Raw genomic sequence first — 19,130 nt, 5'->3', positions numbered from 1 at the left:
AGGATTTTTATGATGTCCGCCTAATGTACCATGTAGGGTTTTATATATATATATATATATATATATATATACATATCCATCATAAATAAGTATTCCTAATGCAAGTTAATTTGTGGTTGGAACTCTTCCGTTGTCTCTGCAGGTCTTACATGCAGCTAATAGATAATGACACATGTTAATATGGCACAAAGTATGCCTTTCTTGCACATCCTGAATTATTTGAAAATGGACATGTCTGTATTGCCTTTGTTTCATCCCTCTTTCTGATGCTAGACAAAATGACAGCAATTAGATAATAATGATAGGCATTTCTATAGCGCGTCTATCTAGAAATTCTAAACCGAGGCGTATTAATAATTACCCCGACCTAGGTCGAGTGTAACAAATGAAGATATATGCCTTGCCAAAGGACATTAGTGCCATGTCGGGATCACACCATGATGGTGAAAGTGTTTTTGGATTTTGCATTTTATCTTAACACTCCACTTGCTTGACATTTAGTTTTATCTATGTTGTATATTTTGCTTCACGAGGAAACATAGTATATCATGTTTCATGTTGTTATGCACTCTGTTTAACCCTCAGGCTGACGTGATACCCACCAGGGGAGGTGGACGTGCCGTACAGTTCACCGATGTGGAGAAGCTGAGGTCTGAAGACCCCCTGTCCTCTACCCTCGGTAGGAGCAAGCGAAGGGTGGAGGATGATCCAGCCGAGTACAGCGGGGAATGGACGGATGTAGAGACAAGGGTGAGTTAAATCATGACATTACAGGAATGTAGGCCCTGTTTTATAAAACTTGTTATCAATAACAAATCAAATTTTCTCTCAGCCAATCAAATGCAATGATTTCAGTAGCTTATAACAATTACTGTAACTTGTTATTGATAATAAGCAAATATTAATCGACTACGAGGGTAATGGTGCAAACTATCATCGCCGAGGTGATCTCGGGGCCCCAAGATCACCGAGGCGATGATAGTTTGTATCCATTGCCAGAGTAAAGGAGGTTAATATTTGTTTTATATCCCACATCGGCAATAAGGTCTATCTAAAGTGAATTTTACATAATAATAAGAACGGATTCTGCAGACAGTTTAGCTTCAGCTAGATTTTACAAAGCGCAACATGCATACATGTAAGTCGATGCGCGCTCATTTGACATTGACATTGACTTTGACATTTCGTGTAACCTACTTTGCTATGCGTATTCAATGGGCAAGGGTAGCAGCAAAAAATTACTTTACAATAAGTACTATCTCGATCTCTCAGGTAGATAGTACCTGTCTATACCTTTTTCGTGCTCTGTACAATCGCAATGCAAACAACTACATGAGGGATATAACAAGTTTTATGAAACAGAGCCCTAGTGTTCTGAATCCACTAGTATTGAGCCCTGCACATACATGTATATTCTTGTCACCCCAGACCATTTACTTGTTATTACTTCCACTTCTCCCTGCACTATTTATGTATGTTTTGTGTGGGTATATGATCAAAACTTTTTTCAAAAAATGCCATAATCATTTTAGTTATCTCATTCCTGTTTTTCCACAACCAAGTTAACAAAAACACAGCTCAACAAATTATCCCAAATAGCTTTTGTAATATATATTTTTTTAATAATATGGAAACTGTTACATAAGTACAGTTTTCCTTGCAAAAAAAACCTTAACCCTAGTAAAATCCAATCAAAAACTATTTTTGATAGTAATGTAGTGGCTTGATTTTTGACAGATTTGCTGTTTAATCTTGCATTTTTGCCCTCTGTGTGCAACAGGTTGTTTGTTTCCTTTACCAGGTCAGTTTTATGAGGTCAAATGTGTAATGTCTGCAGAGACATGCAAGGGAGTTTCCCTTTTGACCACGTCAACTTTCATTTGATCCGCTTTATCTGATCCGTGATCGGAAAGACATTCCTATGGGAAGCACCTACAAAAAACATTCCAACCAGTGAAAGCAACAGGAAATTTAATTATTCCAAATTCAAGTCCAAACTATTATGATTTTGGCAACCTGTTGCCTTTCGGAAACTCTATGTACATTTGGTGCAGTGTGGGAGGACTCGTATATTGGGGAGTTTGGTGTTTGTTTCATATCATATGCCAATATTATAAATTATGTCTATAAGTCAAAAGCTGATTGGGGGGGGGGGCTGCTTGAGCCCAAGCCTGAACAACACCTTGAATAAATAACACCCTGAATAAAACAACACCCTGAATAAAACAACACCCTGAATAAAACAACACCCTGAATAAAACAATACCCTGAATAAACAACACACTTATTTGTAAATCAAAGCTGTACATTTTGTAACCAACTTCTGTCACGCAAGTAGAGCACATTAGTTCCTGCAGTGAAAGTTCATTCATAGTTCACGTGACACAAGTTATGACATGCTTTTTCCCTTCTCCTCCAAACTAATTCTCAGTGATGACAAATTAGCAAAATGTTAGGATGTGCCCTTGGCTGTTGCAGTCATAACAAGCTGGGAGGATAGCATAGAGACCCAAAACAATTGTCATTTCATGTCTTGCCGCAGTTGCCAATGTGTCATGTTTTGTCTCATGAGATTTATTGGTTTGTTTGCATTGCTGTATTTTTTTCAGAGGATTTTTTTCAATACCATTCCATTTCCTTTCTAGTTTTTGCAGTGATTGATGTTTGCATCACCTGAAAACATGATGATAATTTTCCTTGTGCGAGTTGCATGATTGGTATAGTAATATTACCCAATTCCATTGCCACCACCACCTCCATACCATCCCAGTTTCATAGTTTGGCACATGGTACCTGTTATCCTGTTATTGCACAAGTCAGCCAATTTTTACAACTCACATCCAAATTTTGAACTTTTAATGTACTTGAACATCCAAGTATGTTTTTCCCCACTAAGGAACACATGCATCATTCTGTTAAGATATTAAATTAGGTTATTATCTTGTTATTGCATCATTTTGCTAGTTGGTGTGAATTCATATGTTATGCCAGCCAATTAATAACAGGTGAATGAACATGTGTGTTTTGAGACTGCACCACGCATATTAGGCAACTGTTGTGAGCAGTGCATTGGTGTATTGGCAGTCAGACAGACAGAAACCTGTATCATGCACTTTGGTGTCGATGGCATGACCTTCACCTATCGGCAGTCTGGTTAGATGTGGGCTAGGAGGGAAGGGGTTAACGAACTTATGGTGAAGAAATTGTTAAGAGCCAGAAGGGTGTATTACCTCAATACAATTTTACACAGTTTGAATGCCCTTTTGGTTCTCAACTGATGATGTATGATCTTTTCTATACAAAATATATATGCCCTTTAAAAATATACCAAACAACAGGCTATCTAATGTGCTAGGCATTCTTAAGTCTAGGCATAAGCATCTAGAAAACAAAAACAATTGAAAGAAGACAAATAGAAATGATAGAAAAATGGGGAATTTTTTTATTTTGAATGATGGAAAAACTTGAACAAAGTATGAGTAAACTAAACATAGAATATATAATGCAGCTACATGTGAACTATCCTAACAACGAAGATGCAACATTGCTGCAGACAAGCTTTTCTTACTAAATACTAATACATAGGGGGTCTACAAACTGTAGTATATGACTCAGACTAGGGTACTCCCTCTGTGCATGACGTACGGTGTAGGCTGTGGACCCAGCTCTGGCCTCTGAGTGGTAAAGATCCAGAGTAAAGACTTCCTCTAGACGTCAATCTGATCTCACTCACATACCAAGCTTTATTCCTAGATAGTCTTGATATTTCACTATGATAGGTGATGATTCTGTCATCAAATTTTCTGAGAAAGAAGATTTTCCTCAGTCTAATCCCTGCTTTAAAGTATTTTCTTCGGTAAATCATGCATATTAAAGGAAGTAGAAAAAACACAGGGAAAAGATCTTGAATTATTTAACAGATGAAAATTCCGCAAAATACAGTAGTTTCTTCTGATGTTGTGAATATAAATAATGGAAAAAGATGTATTTATTATTTTTATGCCTCCGTTACGAAGTAGCCGGAGGCATTATGTTTTCGGGTTGTCCGTCCGTCCGTCCGTACGTCCGTACGTCCGTACGTCCGTACGTCCGTCCGTCCGTCCGTACGTCCCGTTCTCGTGATCGCGTTATCTGAAGAACCGATTGATGGATTCCTGCCAAACTTTGGTCATGTATGTTACTTGCAGAGCCGATGAACTGATTAGATTTTGGGGTCACGAGGTCAAAGGTCAAAGGTCACAGGGCTCATTATGTATGCAAAAACAGCTCGTGATCGCGTTATCTGAAGAACCGATTGATGGATTCCTGCCAAACTTTGGTCTTGTATGTATCTTGCAGAGCCGATGAACTGATTAGATTTTGGGGTCACAAGGTCAAAGGTCACAGGTCACAGGGCTCATTAGGTATGCAAAAAGAGCTCGTGATCGCATTATCTCAAGAACCGATCGATGGATTCCTGCCAAACTTTGATCATGTATGTACCTTGCAGAGCCGATGAACTGAATAGATTTTGGGGTCACGAGGTCAAAGGTCAAAGGTCACAGGGCTCATTATGTATGCAAAAATAGCTTGTGATCTCATTAGAACAGATTGATTGATTCCTGCCAAATTTCGATCATGTATGTATCTTGCAGAGCCAATGAACTGAGTAGATTCATGGGTCATGAGGTCAAAGGTCATGGGCTCATTATGTATCCAAAAATAACTTGTGAACGCATTCTCATTAGAACTGACAGATGGATTACTATTTAACTCAGGACATCTTGCAGAGCCAATGAACTGAGTAGATTTTAGGGTCATCAGGTCAAAGATCAAAGGGTCATATGAGAAATTGCTTGTAATCACGATATTCTGAGAACCTGTTAATGGATTACAATTGAACTTGAATTCGAAAAATGTGTTCTGTTTTGGTTTGTAAAATTGCTCTATGACGGAGGCATCATTTTCGACTGCGTGCAGTCGAATTCCATCTAGTTTTGAAAGTGAACTTACATGTAGAAAAAGAGATTTAAAAAGTATAAGAGACAGAGAAAATGGAGAGGGAGAGAGATGAGGAGAGTTCCATATCTGAAACCTCAAATATAGAGAAGAATATTATTTGTTTGTTTGTTCAATCCTTATAAATGAGCATTCTAGATGGTTTTTATCCCTTCAGAATTGAATGTACTTTTATTTGATTTATCTGCAGTGTGCTGTTGGGCTTGAGCATAGAGCAGGATCTTCATCGGTATCAGCTGTACACACTGTGGCCAACAAGTAAGTTTCTTCCTTGTTTTTTTCTTCATAATTTCATAACTGAATTATATTGATGACATGCAAAATATCTTTTTGCAAAGTCACCTCTTGTAGTTGAGTTGTGCATGAACTTGTTCAAAAGTTTGCTTACTATTAAAGCATGTAGGTTCCAGAGAGCTAGTAAATATTACTCAAAACAGATAATAAGTGCAGGTTTTCTCCATTAATTTTAAATCTTCATTTTGACCCACCCCACACATTCGTTTTTTGGTCTCGCCCGCATTCATAAATGATTCATAAAGTCGAAAAAGGTAATAATATAATTATCAGTTTGTAGTAAAACAGTGTATAAAGTGGGATATTGTGTAACAGTGATGACGTATAGTTTATCTGGCACATTCAATGCTGCTGATAAATTGAGAGCGATCTTTAACCATCACAGGAAAAAACAATAAACAAACATCACCAGTCGTGGGCTTTTACAAATTGCAGCTTCCCCCTTTAGGTAGATGGGGTTTGACCACCATGCATACAGAAAAACAGGAAAAGAGAGATTTTGTGTCAAAGATGACTCATGAAAACTCATTTTTCAAAAGCTGAGTCTGTGTAACAGTGATCAAACCATACATGTAGGCTAGTGTATCCAGACACTCAGTAACAGGGCGAAGACTATGACCTACAAAGTAATGGAAACAAACTTTCCGGCTTGTCCGGAGCTACCTAATTGTATAGATTGATGGACAAGTAATGCTAAACTGGAATTAACTGGCAAATTAGTCACACATAATTTTAAGATATTAAAAAATAAAAATGAAGTATTTACTTTTTACAAATAGTTTTTTAAAGCTACTTTGGCAAGTGCTGTCAATGGGCAAGTGGGTATTAAATAGCAAAGGGTATTGAAAAATATAGATTAAATTAAAAAGGTTAATGTTGTGAAATGTGGGATATAGTCAAGAAAACTTTTTTTGTTCAGGTGAGAAAAGAGAGAGACCCACCCTAATGATATAAATATGGATTGAATTAAATGAGTCAAAATGTGCAAATCTGAATTTTGTGGTTTTAATATAGATTACATTTTTATGACTTCTTCTTGTAAAGTTAAAGGTCTTCTTATTTGCATTCTTTTCTGGCTTTTTGCCACCAATTAATGATGATGTAAGCAAGGATCAGACTGCTGACGTACTTGTAGGCGTTATTATGTGCCGTCATCCAAAGCGAACCCTGCACTTGGATACCTTTGTTTTGTTGTTTTGTAAGGAGGATATTTTCTCTAATCAATTACAGTGTGCAGCTTGTAGATTTGATAGGGCTTAGCAAGCTTTTTTGTTTTGCCTTTTTTTGCCCTTTGATGTTCTTTCTTTCGCAAATAAAGCATTCTTTAAAAAATTTCATTTTGATATCTAACTTTTTGTCCCCAATTTATTGTATCTAATGGGATGATTTGAAAATGTACACATCTGAATTTACACAGAATAAATCTGCGTAAAGACTCTTTTTCAATGGAAATAAGTCCTATATTTTGACTTACAGTAATACTTATCAATATAATCCAAATTAACTTATCAACAACTTCTAATGAAATACACAAAAGTGTTTCATAGCAGAAGCTGGTCATTTGCTTTCACTTGTATTTCATTTAGGTTGTCTGATAATACAAGATCTGTTAATTATAGTGATTTGTCCTTGTTATATCTGTCCAAAACTTTTAAAGAAAGCAAACTTTGCCACTTTGAATATGGCAATTACTGGTTTGCAAAACAAAGATTGTAAGTTATAGATTTTGGGAAATCAGTGACTTTAAATGTTCAAACTTTACTAGTTGAGGCTTAGACTGGGTCTCCTTTCTCTGACATGTACCTTCATACTAATGCCAAAATTAAATGTGTTCATTGAATGATTATTTCAAATTCTAATTACTATAACATATTAGCAATGAGATCTTTTTTTTTAGCTGAAGAAATAACTAACTTCTACGATTCATTCTAATAGCACCCGTAGGTAATTTTAACCTGAATAGCCCCATCACATGTCGATTTTCCGATGAACCTTCTTGAACGAGAATGATTCAACACGTACTGTATGAAACATGTTTTCTCATTCCCTACTGAAAAGTGTAAGAGAGTTCATGCCAGCCAGCCAGTGCCTCCTGTTGTCAGTGTCTGCCTCCGTCCGCTCTGTTTAACAAAACCACCCTCCGGTTGCCATGGTGATAGGCAGCTAAAGTTTCAGTCTCTTGCCAATAATGCGTCATCTACCCCGCCCGTGGCTGCAGAAGGGCAGCCTATTTGGCCTTGACCCAAATTGGGGGTAGTCCTCACCTAATACAGAGTCTCGTCCTGTCCCGATTCGTGAGCATACAGAATACAGTCAAGCCTCTATAGAATGACCACTCGTAGAAGACACAAAAGTGTTTTTTACACGAGGGTTCCCTTTGTATACGTATTTCAATTAGAATCTTTGCCTCAAGGGGGTAAAAAAAATACATGTGGTCACTAAAGCAGGTTCACTGTAATTGATTGATCATATATGTCTTTGTGTTTTGTGTGTTGGAACCAGTGGGAAAGTTGTCCGCCACTACATGAAAGAGACATTATTGATTCAGCCACTTGGAAGAGGCCATACCTATAGTGCTTGCAACTTTCAAAATCCTTAACTCTCTCATTTTTTGTCCTATTCATTCAAACATTCACTGGTATGCGTATTCTCTGATTTTTCTGCTCTCTTCTAGAGAAGTTTGCTATCAAGGTTGGATTTCCTTTTAATCAAACAACTTCCTCTAGAATTACAGTTAGTCATACACTCTTCATTCTATCTTGCTTTACTTCTGTAGCAGTTTTGTTGAGAGGCGTGTATATGTGGGCTGTGATAGGGTTTTCCTTATGTAACCTTGCACATTCTCTGTATGTGACGTTGCCGTCGCCGGGAGGGATGTGATAATTACAATGGGCCATCCATCAACAGTGCATTCAAACAAGATGAGAAGAAGAATCAGGTTCAAGAATGTAGGGTGAAAACACATTTGTATTAGTTTTGTTTTCATTGGGGACTAAGGAAGGACGGACATTCAGCCTCTCTCTAAAGCAAAGTGTATGTCCCCTCTCCCATTGTTTGTTTTGAAAATTAACACCATTTTTTCAGATAATGAATTAGTCCTTCTGCCTGAAATTCTATCTGTTTTTGTTTTTTTCTCTTTCACTCCAAGTATTGACCATATATACATGTACTGGTATGCATTAATGCACAGTTCAAGTAATGCAGAACAGGGAAGATTTTTTTTTTTTTTTTGGGGGGGGGAGGAGATGATAGACACTATTACCAAACTTAACTGGACACTTTAAAAGCAACATACCAGAGAACCAAATAATTGTCTAATTAGGTATGGAATAATGCATGAGACATGAAGAGAATAATGTCATAGAAATGATTATAGTAAATAATTTGTGCTTTTAGAAAGGGTCAAAAGAGCCTTAAATATTTTCTTTTGCATGTTCACCTAATTGTGAACGAAGTGTAATGTAAACCCCACAAATTTCATGAAAACTGTATTTTCATTTTTTCATTTTTTTTTTAATAAAAAGTTTCTTAAAATCAATGGATTTTAGATGGAACCTACCAAACCTAAACCCCTAAAAGAAGAGGACTGCAAATGTTTTGCTCTTAGAGTAAGAAGTTTTAAAAAAAATATTTAAAAAAAAAAAATTATAATGCTTTCTTTGATGAAATGAGTTTCTTTCATTTACTGCCAAATCTAGTGACCCAATTGCCTTTTAAAAGGTTATACTGGATTATAATTAAAGCAAAAACAGTCTAATATAAGTACCCTAAATATTATATTTTGGTCATGTGATTAGTTGTGTTACTCTGGCTAAGAGAAGGGGGGAGGGGGGATCCCTGAAAGTTTTCAAGAAAATTAATGTTTCATAAGGAAACATTAAAGTTCACTTGAAATAAGAATACATTTAGTAAGACTTTGATACCCCTACACTTAAACTACAGCTAAATATATGTATTCTAAATTTAGAATACAATGTAATTCCATACCAATGTCATCACTTATAATGAAATGGACTGATTTTTGTATGTTTTCAACAGTTAATTAGTCCCTTTAAAATGAAATTTGTATGTTGGCTTCTAACAGGATTTCTTGATTGAAAAGTTTGTAGTTGTAACTCTTTTTTGAGCTCTTTGGAGGAGTGCATTTATAGAGCATATATAATCCCAGCGCATCCAATCTTCCGGGGAACGTGTGCAGTACGTCACGTTGACGATGTGGCACCTTCTTTCTTAACGACTCCAATCTTGTTTACTTGTAAGGATATCCCAATGCACCCATGCAAGTATTTGGGTCAGGGGAATATGCTTATACAAGATGTAGTTTGGGTTGGCACTCAATTACTGAGTCACGCTAAAGTTACTGCATACATTGTGTTTGTATTTTCTGATGATTGAATTTAGTTTCTTCATAAGATTTTGCTTGTTCACACTACCAAAAAAAAAGAGAGAAAAAAAGGTTTCATTTTAATGAAGCATGTATTTATATGGAGAGTGTCCAAATGTTGAATTTTAGAGGTGTATTTGTGTGTGTGCGGGGGGGGGGGGGGGGGGGGGGGGGGGGTTAGGGGGAAGGGGGTTAAGATTATAGTTTTAAGCAGATGGATACTAGTAAGCATGAAGTTTACCTAGGTATTAAACCCCTTCCCTCTAAGATGAACCTCTTGGGTCTTAATTTGTTAGTGTTGATACAAAAATATATATTTATATACTTATGTATTTGTGCATGTATGCTGTTAACTTGATTTCAATTATACTGGTCTATGCTTTCCTTATAATATCAGTATGCTGCAGACTATTACTCTTAATTTTAACATCTACCTTTGTCAGATTTTGAAATTATTCTGTCGACCTCAAGAAATCTCCTAAATATCAGAAAGTTTAGCTGTAGGTGTTGTAGTATGGGAAGTTCATTTATCAGAAATAACATATCACTTATTTACATGAAGGGATTAAGGATAAATACAAAAGTTATTAAGGCAGTGAGATTTGCAGGATAAGCCATGAGTTAGTCCTCTGCTTCCAATTTTCTTTCGCTAATCCATATTTTGATCTTAGTTGAAATTATCAATCTGTAGAATCGATAATACTTACAGATCATCTTTTTATCCTCCCCCTCTAAGATATATAATTTTCAAAGAAATCTGAGGGATTTGTCAAGTGCAAGGATAAAACCTAATCTTATCCACAATACATCTCATGGACTTTCTTCCTTTCGCATAACTCTGTATGCCTTTTGCCCCAAGCACTTTTCCTTTTATACCACTGCTTATTACTGTTTGCAATGATGAGAGAGAGAGAGAGAGAGAGAGAGAGAGAGAGAGAGAGAGAGAGTGATATAGCCTATAAAGTGAAGCACAGTGAAAACTGATGGGGAAAAAATAACCCACTAGAATTGAGATGTTTATGTTTGCAAATCTCTAAGGCTCTTTCTTTGGGTTTATCTAACTTTTTTTTTTGGTGGGTGGGGGGGGGGGGGGGTTGCAGAGGATTGATAACAACAAAATTATTGTGATCTGAAATTTAGCTACAGATATCTGGCCTCAAGCAATTCTTATGATTACAATCCATACAGATCTCGCTTGATCATAAAGAATACTAAATTTATAGATAAAAGGGAAATTAAAAAATTGATTGTGGGGTATAGCCCATCCTATGGTGGTACCAGGGGCGATATTCTGAAAACTCTTCTTTCTTCACCACTGCAACAACAAAAAATTTCAGAAAATTCTTGTAACTTTTCTCTCAGTTCTTTACCCTGTAAAGGAGATAAACTGGCGCCAATACTAAAAATGTGCACAAGATAATATATTGAGATTATGAGATGATAGGTGTTCTGATAATTCTTTTATCCTTTCTGTTATCTTATCTTCCATGGTAATTACAAGAATATTTGAAACAGGGTAGAGAGGCTGTTGTAAGGAGATTTTGTGGGATTCCATATCTCACAGATGAAACCTTTCTTTCAAAAATATACAGAATGGGGTTTGTCGATTTCACATGATTAAATCGAGCGGGAGAAGAGGAATTTGTTAATCAATTAATTAATTAGCTCTATTGTCTCAAGAAGAGACAAGAAATCTAGCAAGGAAACTCACAAGGATTTTCATATTACATGCCCACGAGGAAAAAAAAAAGGATAAACACTGAAAAGGAACGTGTTGGTTACCTCACGTGCAAGGTCTTAATTGATAAAATGATAATTCTGCAAAATATTTCACCTGAAGGTATGATTTTGAGAGCATTAGTGCTAAGTGCCCCGCTCACCCCATTCCAAGGAAAGTTGAAGTGATGAGGGATTCAAATAACTACAGACTGGTTGGACGATTTCACATTGATAGTGATATAAATCGAGCGGAAGAAGAGTATTTTTTTAATCAATTGATTAATTAGCTTTATATACCTCACTTAAGAAATCCAGCCATCTGATTGGTCGAATTGCATTCATAAACTTCAACTGTTCCTGTAAAATTCCCGGTAACCATGCATAAAACATTTACTATTTTTAATAACCATGGTTATTAAAAAAATAGGTCAGCCTCCATGGTTACCCCATAGGTTTACATGTTAAAAAATGGTTTGAGCGATCGAGGATACCGTATGTGTGCGAAGGATTGGTCGGTAATTTCAATACAATTGAATCTCGATCGATCTTACCAACAATTTTATCTTGCATTGTTGACATGAAGACGAAAATAAACTTCCAAAAACAAAAAAAACAACATCTGCCGATAGATCTTGATCTAAGTTCGTGCCAATATGCATTGCAAAAGTAAAAGAAGGGTGCTTTTGCGAAGCATTCATCACGCCGAAGCCGGTTTCAATCCACTTTAATGTATATATTGTACAAAACTGCCAAGCTCGTGAACAGCGCGCGATGGCCGAGTGGTGTAAGGCGTTGGTGTAAGATTCGTCACTCATTGTACGCGAGAGTTCGACTCTCACCTTCGACAAAAAAAAAAATATTTTTTATTTTTTATTTTTTAGTCTATTTTTTTTCGGCATATAAAAGTATTAATGACTGCTTTAATATTCGAGAAATAGTTGTTTTCATACGCTCTCGGGAAGGTTACAATTGGGCTATTCCCCTCGGCAAGCCTCGGGGAATAGCACAATTCTAACCTTCCCTTGAGCGTAATAAAACAACTATTTCTCTCAAAGCAGTCATTAATACTATACTATTTTCTCTAGAAGAAACTTGCAACAAAACTCCCAAGGAAAAATAAAGGTATTACAAAGTTTTGGTAAATTTTGAAAATTTTCTGGATAGTGATTCTTTACCATTTTGATATATTTGGATGCCCCTATGGATGTATTATAAGCACTAAAAAAATTAGCCCCTAAAACTCTTCTGCTTTTGAGAAAAATTGAATATAAAAATTTACCGGGAGCACCGGTAAATTTTTATATTTACCGGTGCTCCCGGTAAATTTTGATAAATTTGAAATAGCGCCTACGGCCAGACGATGGTAGCTGCAATCATAAGAATCTCAGAATATGCAGATTTGAATGTATTCCAAACGGTAATAGTTAATCGGTCGATTTTAGTCAAATAACAAGGTTTTATAGCTAAATTAATATCTTGGCCTTAAGAGGGCACTATACAAGAGTTTATTATTTACAATTTCATCACTTTAGACTTGAATTCAACCGGCCCAGCGACATCGATCACTGAATATTGGATTGCATATGCTTTCAATATGTTTATTTAAACCAAATCCATTACCCAATACCAAAACTTTGTATTACCTTTAAGATAACAATCCCAGGTAAAAAAAAAGGGATATATTGGAACGTGTTGGTCACCTCACGTGCCAAGTCTTAATAGATAAAAAAATAATTCAGCAAAATATTTCACCTGAAGGTATAATTTTGCGTGCATTAAGCCATGGCATTAGTGCTAAGTACCCAGCTCACTCCATTCCAAAGGAATTTAAAGTGATTAGGGATCGGGAGGTTTTGGTAAACATTTATAATCTTGAAGCCTGCAGCCCTCTGGCAGGATTGGTATTGTGGGAGGACAGGTGGCCCCCTTCCGGGCCACTCGTGTATAGATGTTGCAATTGGTGAAATTCTTGGCAAGTTGAAAGGGAGGGATTTGTTGCATATTAGCATGTATTCATTGCTCATAGGCATTTTTTTTTTTACTGTACTGACTAGCATTCAGGTAAAAACTTGAAAATCACCTTGTTCAAAGTGGAAGACCGCCTTGATATTTAACTGGTAATAATAAAAGCAAACAAATTTAGTTTGGGAAAAAGTTTGAACAATATCCAACTAAAAAAGAATGGAAAGTTATGAATCTTTAAAGTTATCTTCAGTTTGGCAACACTGTCACCTATCTTGTGAGGTCCTTTCCAATTAGCTCTGTACAGAAAATTTCATTAAATGTTTTTTTTCTTAGTTATTGATGATACAGGGACTGTATAAAAACAAATTTAGGAAAAATAGAATTGTATTCACAAAGTACGAGACTGCTGGCATTACTGTGTGTCCATGTAGTTTCCAACTTCTGTCAAGATCAGTCATGTTGGATGCTGGTTGAAGGCCTTTTGCATTGTTTCAAATGTTTCATGTTACGGTAATGGTTTATGCGAGAGAGAGAGAATGGAACTCTGGAGTGATGATGTGATCCCTTTCAGTATCATCCCAGCAACAGACACTGCCCAGTGTCTAAGGATGAAAATGATATAGCATTAGAAGGCTCTCAGTAATTGATATGATGGTCAAAATATTTTCATTTGTATATTCATGGTCATGGCCAGGGAGTCTTTTAATAAAAACGAGCACTTCTGATTAAAACCACACTTGAAATCATACCAACTTCCTTATTCAAAAACGCCAGACCACCAAATATTTGCTTAATAGAAATGTATGCTAATATTTGCAAATAAGCCTTGTTCTCATACATATATTGATCCTCCCCTCCCCCCCCCCCCCCCATTCCATCATCATCCTGTCTTTAAGTGATATAGGGAAATGTTTTAATCTACATCGAGGAGTGCTTCCAACTCAAGTCAAGTGATGTTGGAACAGAAGGTGTAGCTCCTTTTCGAAATTTGATTCCTGTGTATGTATCGGTAGATGGATGGTATGAGTCCTTCTTCCATCAGGCTATTGAAAAAAAAGATGTTGTATTGCCCTTTAGGTGCCAAAACATACGTCGGTCGGTCGCAAATCTTTTCTTCTTTTTTTCTTCTTTTTTTCTCCCTCTTTGGGCTGATATTTTGTAATGCTTTAATATTTTTTTCTCTAAAAATGGTGTTAAAAAAAAATAATTAAAAGCCGACCGTAGATTTCAAGAGGGCCCTGCATGGTCTCCCTGTTAATTAAAACATTAGTTTTTACTTTTTATTCTTATGAAACATTATAACATTTTTGGAGACTTGTTATACAAGTGACCAACAATGTACATGTCCTCGTCGAAGATCAAGCATGCAATTTTCTAAGCTCACGTTTTCATCCTAGCGAGTTGTAAGAATGATTTAGAAGTACTGTCACGAACTTGCAATGCATGTGAAGGTGGGAGTTGTAAAAAGGGTCACACTTAGCAAACATTTGCATAGTACTTCCTTGAAAGGAGGCTGGAGAATGTGGATTCTCACAAAACAAAACAAAACCGCACAAAACGGTTAAATGATTTTATGTCGACAGCCTGTCTGGAATCTCCGCAAAATGCGAAAAATTGAACAGCGTCAATTTTTTTTTTTGCTTCCATTTAAAATTATTTGAAATTATTAAAAAACTTGAATTCGGCGTAAATATTCATAATTGAATGACACACGCCCTTAAAACTAAAACAACAACAACAACAAATAAAATCTTCCAATTAATTATCTTTAGCCTTGGTACATGTACCTGAAGATTCTGTATTTTTGCTACAACTAATCGACCTAATTAATTTGGAAGATCTAGGGCAAAATTCAACTTCCTGCTTTAGTGATGAAATGTCATGGAGAGGTGCAATCATGTACGGTAATGGTATGTGAAATTACATAGATGTTTTATGACCCAGTCATGCTAGTCAGTCTCATGTTATAGTTACTCAAGAATACTTGTTCCATTAATTAGTATTGGTATTTGGAGGGGCATGAAATGTGAAGAAGTGTTGGTTAAAAGGGTATGACCAACGTGCATCATGTGTTACATGGTTCATGCACACCAATTTACATGCCATTACTTGGGAGCCAGGCTAATTTTCTCAACTCTCTCTCTCTCTCTCTCTCTCTCCCTCTCCTCTCCTCTCCTCTCCTCTCCTCTCCTCTCCTCTCCTCTCCTCTCCTCTCTCCTCTCTCCTCTTTCCCTCCTAATATATCTATCCATCTCTCTTTTCTCTCTCCCTTTCTCTTAGTACCGGTAGTAGCTGCATGACTGCCGTATGATGTTGTAACCATGACAATATCTTCAGGTTCTTTTCCTCTCCCCTTGAAACAGCAATTTCAGGCAAAGATGAGCAGTGCAGCCTTCATTTTGTTACACACGCACCCCAAATTCCTTATTTCCCAAGCCTCAATTATGCTGACATAATACATAATAAGCATAGAACAACATAGAAAGGAACTTTAGATTTTGAATACAAAGTAGACTTATCCTCGATAATGTTGAAATTCATATTTTATCACTATTTATCTCTCAACAAACTTTAGAATTTGATATCCTGTGTTACAAGAAGATAAAAGTAGGGACATCCTGATTTCTAGGACTATCCTGAAAATAAAATATGAACACTAAAACCTGTACAATTCTTGTTCGTGTACATACTACAATTCTTGTTCGTGTACATACAATTGAGGATGTATTGATGCCCTTAGATTTAAGTCGAGGGAAAGGCATCAAATCTTGTGTAGAAACACTTATCGAGAGAAATGACATTTTATCCAAGATCACCATTGCTTGAACCCTGGTTTTAATGCCAGGGGCAGACATAACTTGGGCCGGCAGGATCGCTCGTCAGTGAGCGATTGAGCTCTGGAAAATTCACAGCTCTTTGGGAAATCTTAGTTTTACCATATCAAGTTTTAAAAAAGTTTCTAGGAACAAAATAGTACATAGATTGAAGTTGAAAAGAAAAAAACTTTAAAAGAGTTATTTGGCTACTAGTGTGGCTTTAAGGACAGTGCCAAGATTGCAACTTGTTGTTGCAGTTTCAGTTAGCCTGTAATCAGTCATTTCGGGTTTCTAGCTTCCTTCCTCTTTGATTAATACCGGGTTGAGTCAGGCGAAGAGGAGGAGGGGTTGGGGGTTCATAGATGAGGCACTGATATCTAGGAATATGTAAAGACTTGACATTCAAGTCTGCTGTCAAGACTACATTAGTTGACTGCCTCCCAGGCAAGTATGTAAAGACCCCCCCCCCCCCCTTAATAATAATAATAATAAATACTTATAAAGCAAACTTATCTAATAACTTACTCAAGGCGCTATACAAAACAAAACACACCAATCTCTCTTTTATCACTTTCTATCTATCTTTTACTTGATGTGTACAGTCTGGCACTTAGATGAATTGTCTGTAATTTAATAACTTCCCAGCATGAAATTCAAAATTCAAAATGACTGCTTTGGGTTTTACAGTAATATTTTCTCCTATCTTTATTTTCCTCCCCCACTCGACCCTACTATCCATTACATATGCTTTTCCTTTTTAATTATTATTTTCTTTATTCATAACATTTCTAAGATCTATTATAGTTTAGTGCTACATGTACATGTAATTATGAAAACTAAAACAAATATTTGGTATAAGGTCATAGAGAATGAGTGTGAGATGGAATTATATTCAGCCTATAAAACAATGCATCAATCTATTAATATCCATACTAACAAGGTATTTGTAATTAATTTGAGTGCTGATCTTGAGCACTTCCCCTTGTATTTCTATCAGAAATATGTGAGTATTGACTGCTTCGAAGGGCACAGTTTAAACTATTGCCCACTGTACTGGGCGTATTGGAACGTGTTGGACACCTCACGTGCAGGGTCTTAATTGATAAAAATATAGATCAGCAAAATATTTCACCTGAAGGTAGGATTTTGAGTGCATTAAGCCATTAGTGCTAAGTACCCCGCTCACACCATTCCAAGGAACTTTGAAGTGATTAGGGATTGGGAGGTTTGGGTACACGTTTATAATCTTGAAGCGTGACGGCCGGTGCAGCCCTCTGGCACCGCAGGATTGGTATATTGTGCAAGGATAGGCCACTCATACATGGGTGTTGAAATTGGAGATGCTCTCGGCAAGTTGAAAGGGAGGGATTTGTTGCATATTAGCAATTTAACATGTATTCATTGCTCATAGGCATTTTTTGTACTGTAATAAGTAGCATACAGGTAAAAACTTGAAAATCACCTAGTAGTTCAAAGTGGAAGTCCATGCAGTCCACCCTGATAATTAAATGGTATTAATAAAAGCAGAAAAAGGAGAGAAACAAACATAAGTTTGCAAAAGTTTAAGCAATATCCGACTAAAATTGGAAAGTTATGAACTGTTAAAGTTGTCTTCAGTGAAACAAAAATTGGGAACACTGTCACATATATTGGTCCTCTTCAATGAACAGAAATTTTCATTTAGTTTGGATTCTCATAAAGGGATGTTTTGACATTTTTCATAAAGAAAAAAAATGATCAAAGATCAAAATATATCTTTTCACACATTGTGGGAACAATGCAAGATGTATATTTAGTTCTTGGACGATGTACCGGGTCATTTCTTTATTTCTACCAATACCCACTGTAAAATGTAATACTTTCTGGCACAAAAATATGATTTTATAAAGTTTAGTAAGAAGACAAGAAAATTGTATAAGAATCATCATAAAGTAAACGTGATCAATGTAATAAAAAGTTAAAAACATAGCTTTACTTTTGAGTGGGAGGCAAGATATGCTTTGTACAGTTACTAATAAGGACATTGTACCGATTCATTGTGTATTTTTAATCATTACCCAGATTAATCTTAGAGTTATAATGATGCAGAAAATCATTAAACCTCTTCAATTTAGCTTGTTCTCCTTGAAATAGGTTTATGATTCTAATTACTTTCAGAAGATCTCCTCTCCAGTAATTGAGATAAGAAGCTAAATTCTTTAGTTGATGCCCTTTGTTGTTGGTGATTGTCTAGAAATCTGTGGTGATTACAGTGGTAATGCTTTTCAAAGATAAATGTTTTGGTAATCCTCAATTCATCTCCTTTTAGAATATTCCTCCATCATGTCTTGTTAAGAAATAAGAATTAATTAATAACTATTTTCGATGCTGAACACAGACAAAAAAATAATTAAAAAGATATTTGTTTGGCTTAAACACTCATTTTTCTTTAATTATATATATATATTCAAGTGGAGGTAGATTGTAAGTCCATTAACTAAAATGTAGAAAAATACAACTTCATTTACCAAGGATGATTTAAGAAACCATGATAAATAACATGTTTGCAATCATATTAAATGTTATTTTTTATATTTCTCCGTTTTCTCTCCTATTGTAGGAAGCACAAGAAATCTCGCTGAACACCATGTGCCACCATGAGCCTGAGTATTACCTGCGGGGCGACTAGAAGGTCACCATCCAGGCATCATCCGCGAACTGCCTGGATATAGCTTAAAAATCACAATGCTTCATCAATCATTTCCACTTTTTAGCTTGTTGAACCTGTTTTGTATTTTGTTCATTTCCTTGTACTCAATCAAGATCATTCACACCCAGCTGAAATTGTGAAGCCTCTCCCCTCCATCATGAAGTGTACATAATAGGATTATCAAAAAAATATTGAAATAGTACATACTCACATTGGAACATCCCCCTTCTGCATGTACCTGTACCTACTAGTAGAAGAATCATTG

At 36.1% G+C, this 19,130-nt stretch overlaps 1 protein-coding gene across 1 annotated transcript in view; it reads left to right on the top strand.

Moving 5' to 3' along the window:
* The window catches only part of LOC373240 (KRP110), a 39,318-nt gene extending 20,521 nt beyond the window's left edge, over positions 1-18,797 (top strand). The window contains 3 exon segments of the mRNA NM_214494.1: positions 586-750; positions 5,189-5,256; positions 18,776-18,797. Coding sequence (NP_999659.1) covers positions 586-750; positions 5,189-5,256; positions 18,776-18,797 — 255 coding nt within the window.
* The last annotated feature ends 333 nt before the right edge of the window (positions 18,798-19,130 follow it).

The sequence above is a fragment of the Strongylocentrotus purpuratus genome, unplaced genomic scaffold, assembly GCF_000002235.5.
Source record: "Strongylocentrotus purpuratus isolate Spur 01 unplaced genomic scaffold, Spur_5.0 spur5_scaffold_6, whole genome shotgun sequence".
NCBI classification, from domain to species: Eukaryota; Metazoa; Echinodermata; class Echinoidea; order Camarodonta; family Strongylocentrotidae; genus Strongylocentrotus; species Strongylocentrotus purpuratus.
Note: the sequence above shows the minus strand (reverse complement) of the source record. Positions and strands in the feature narration are given on the sequence as shown.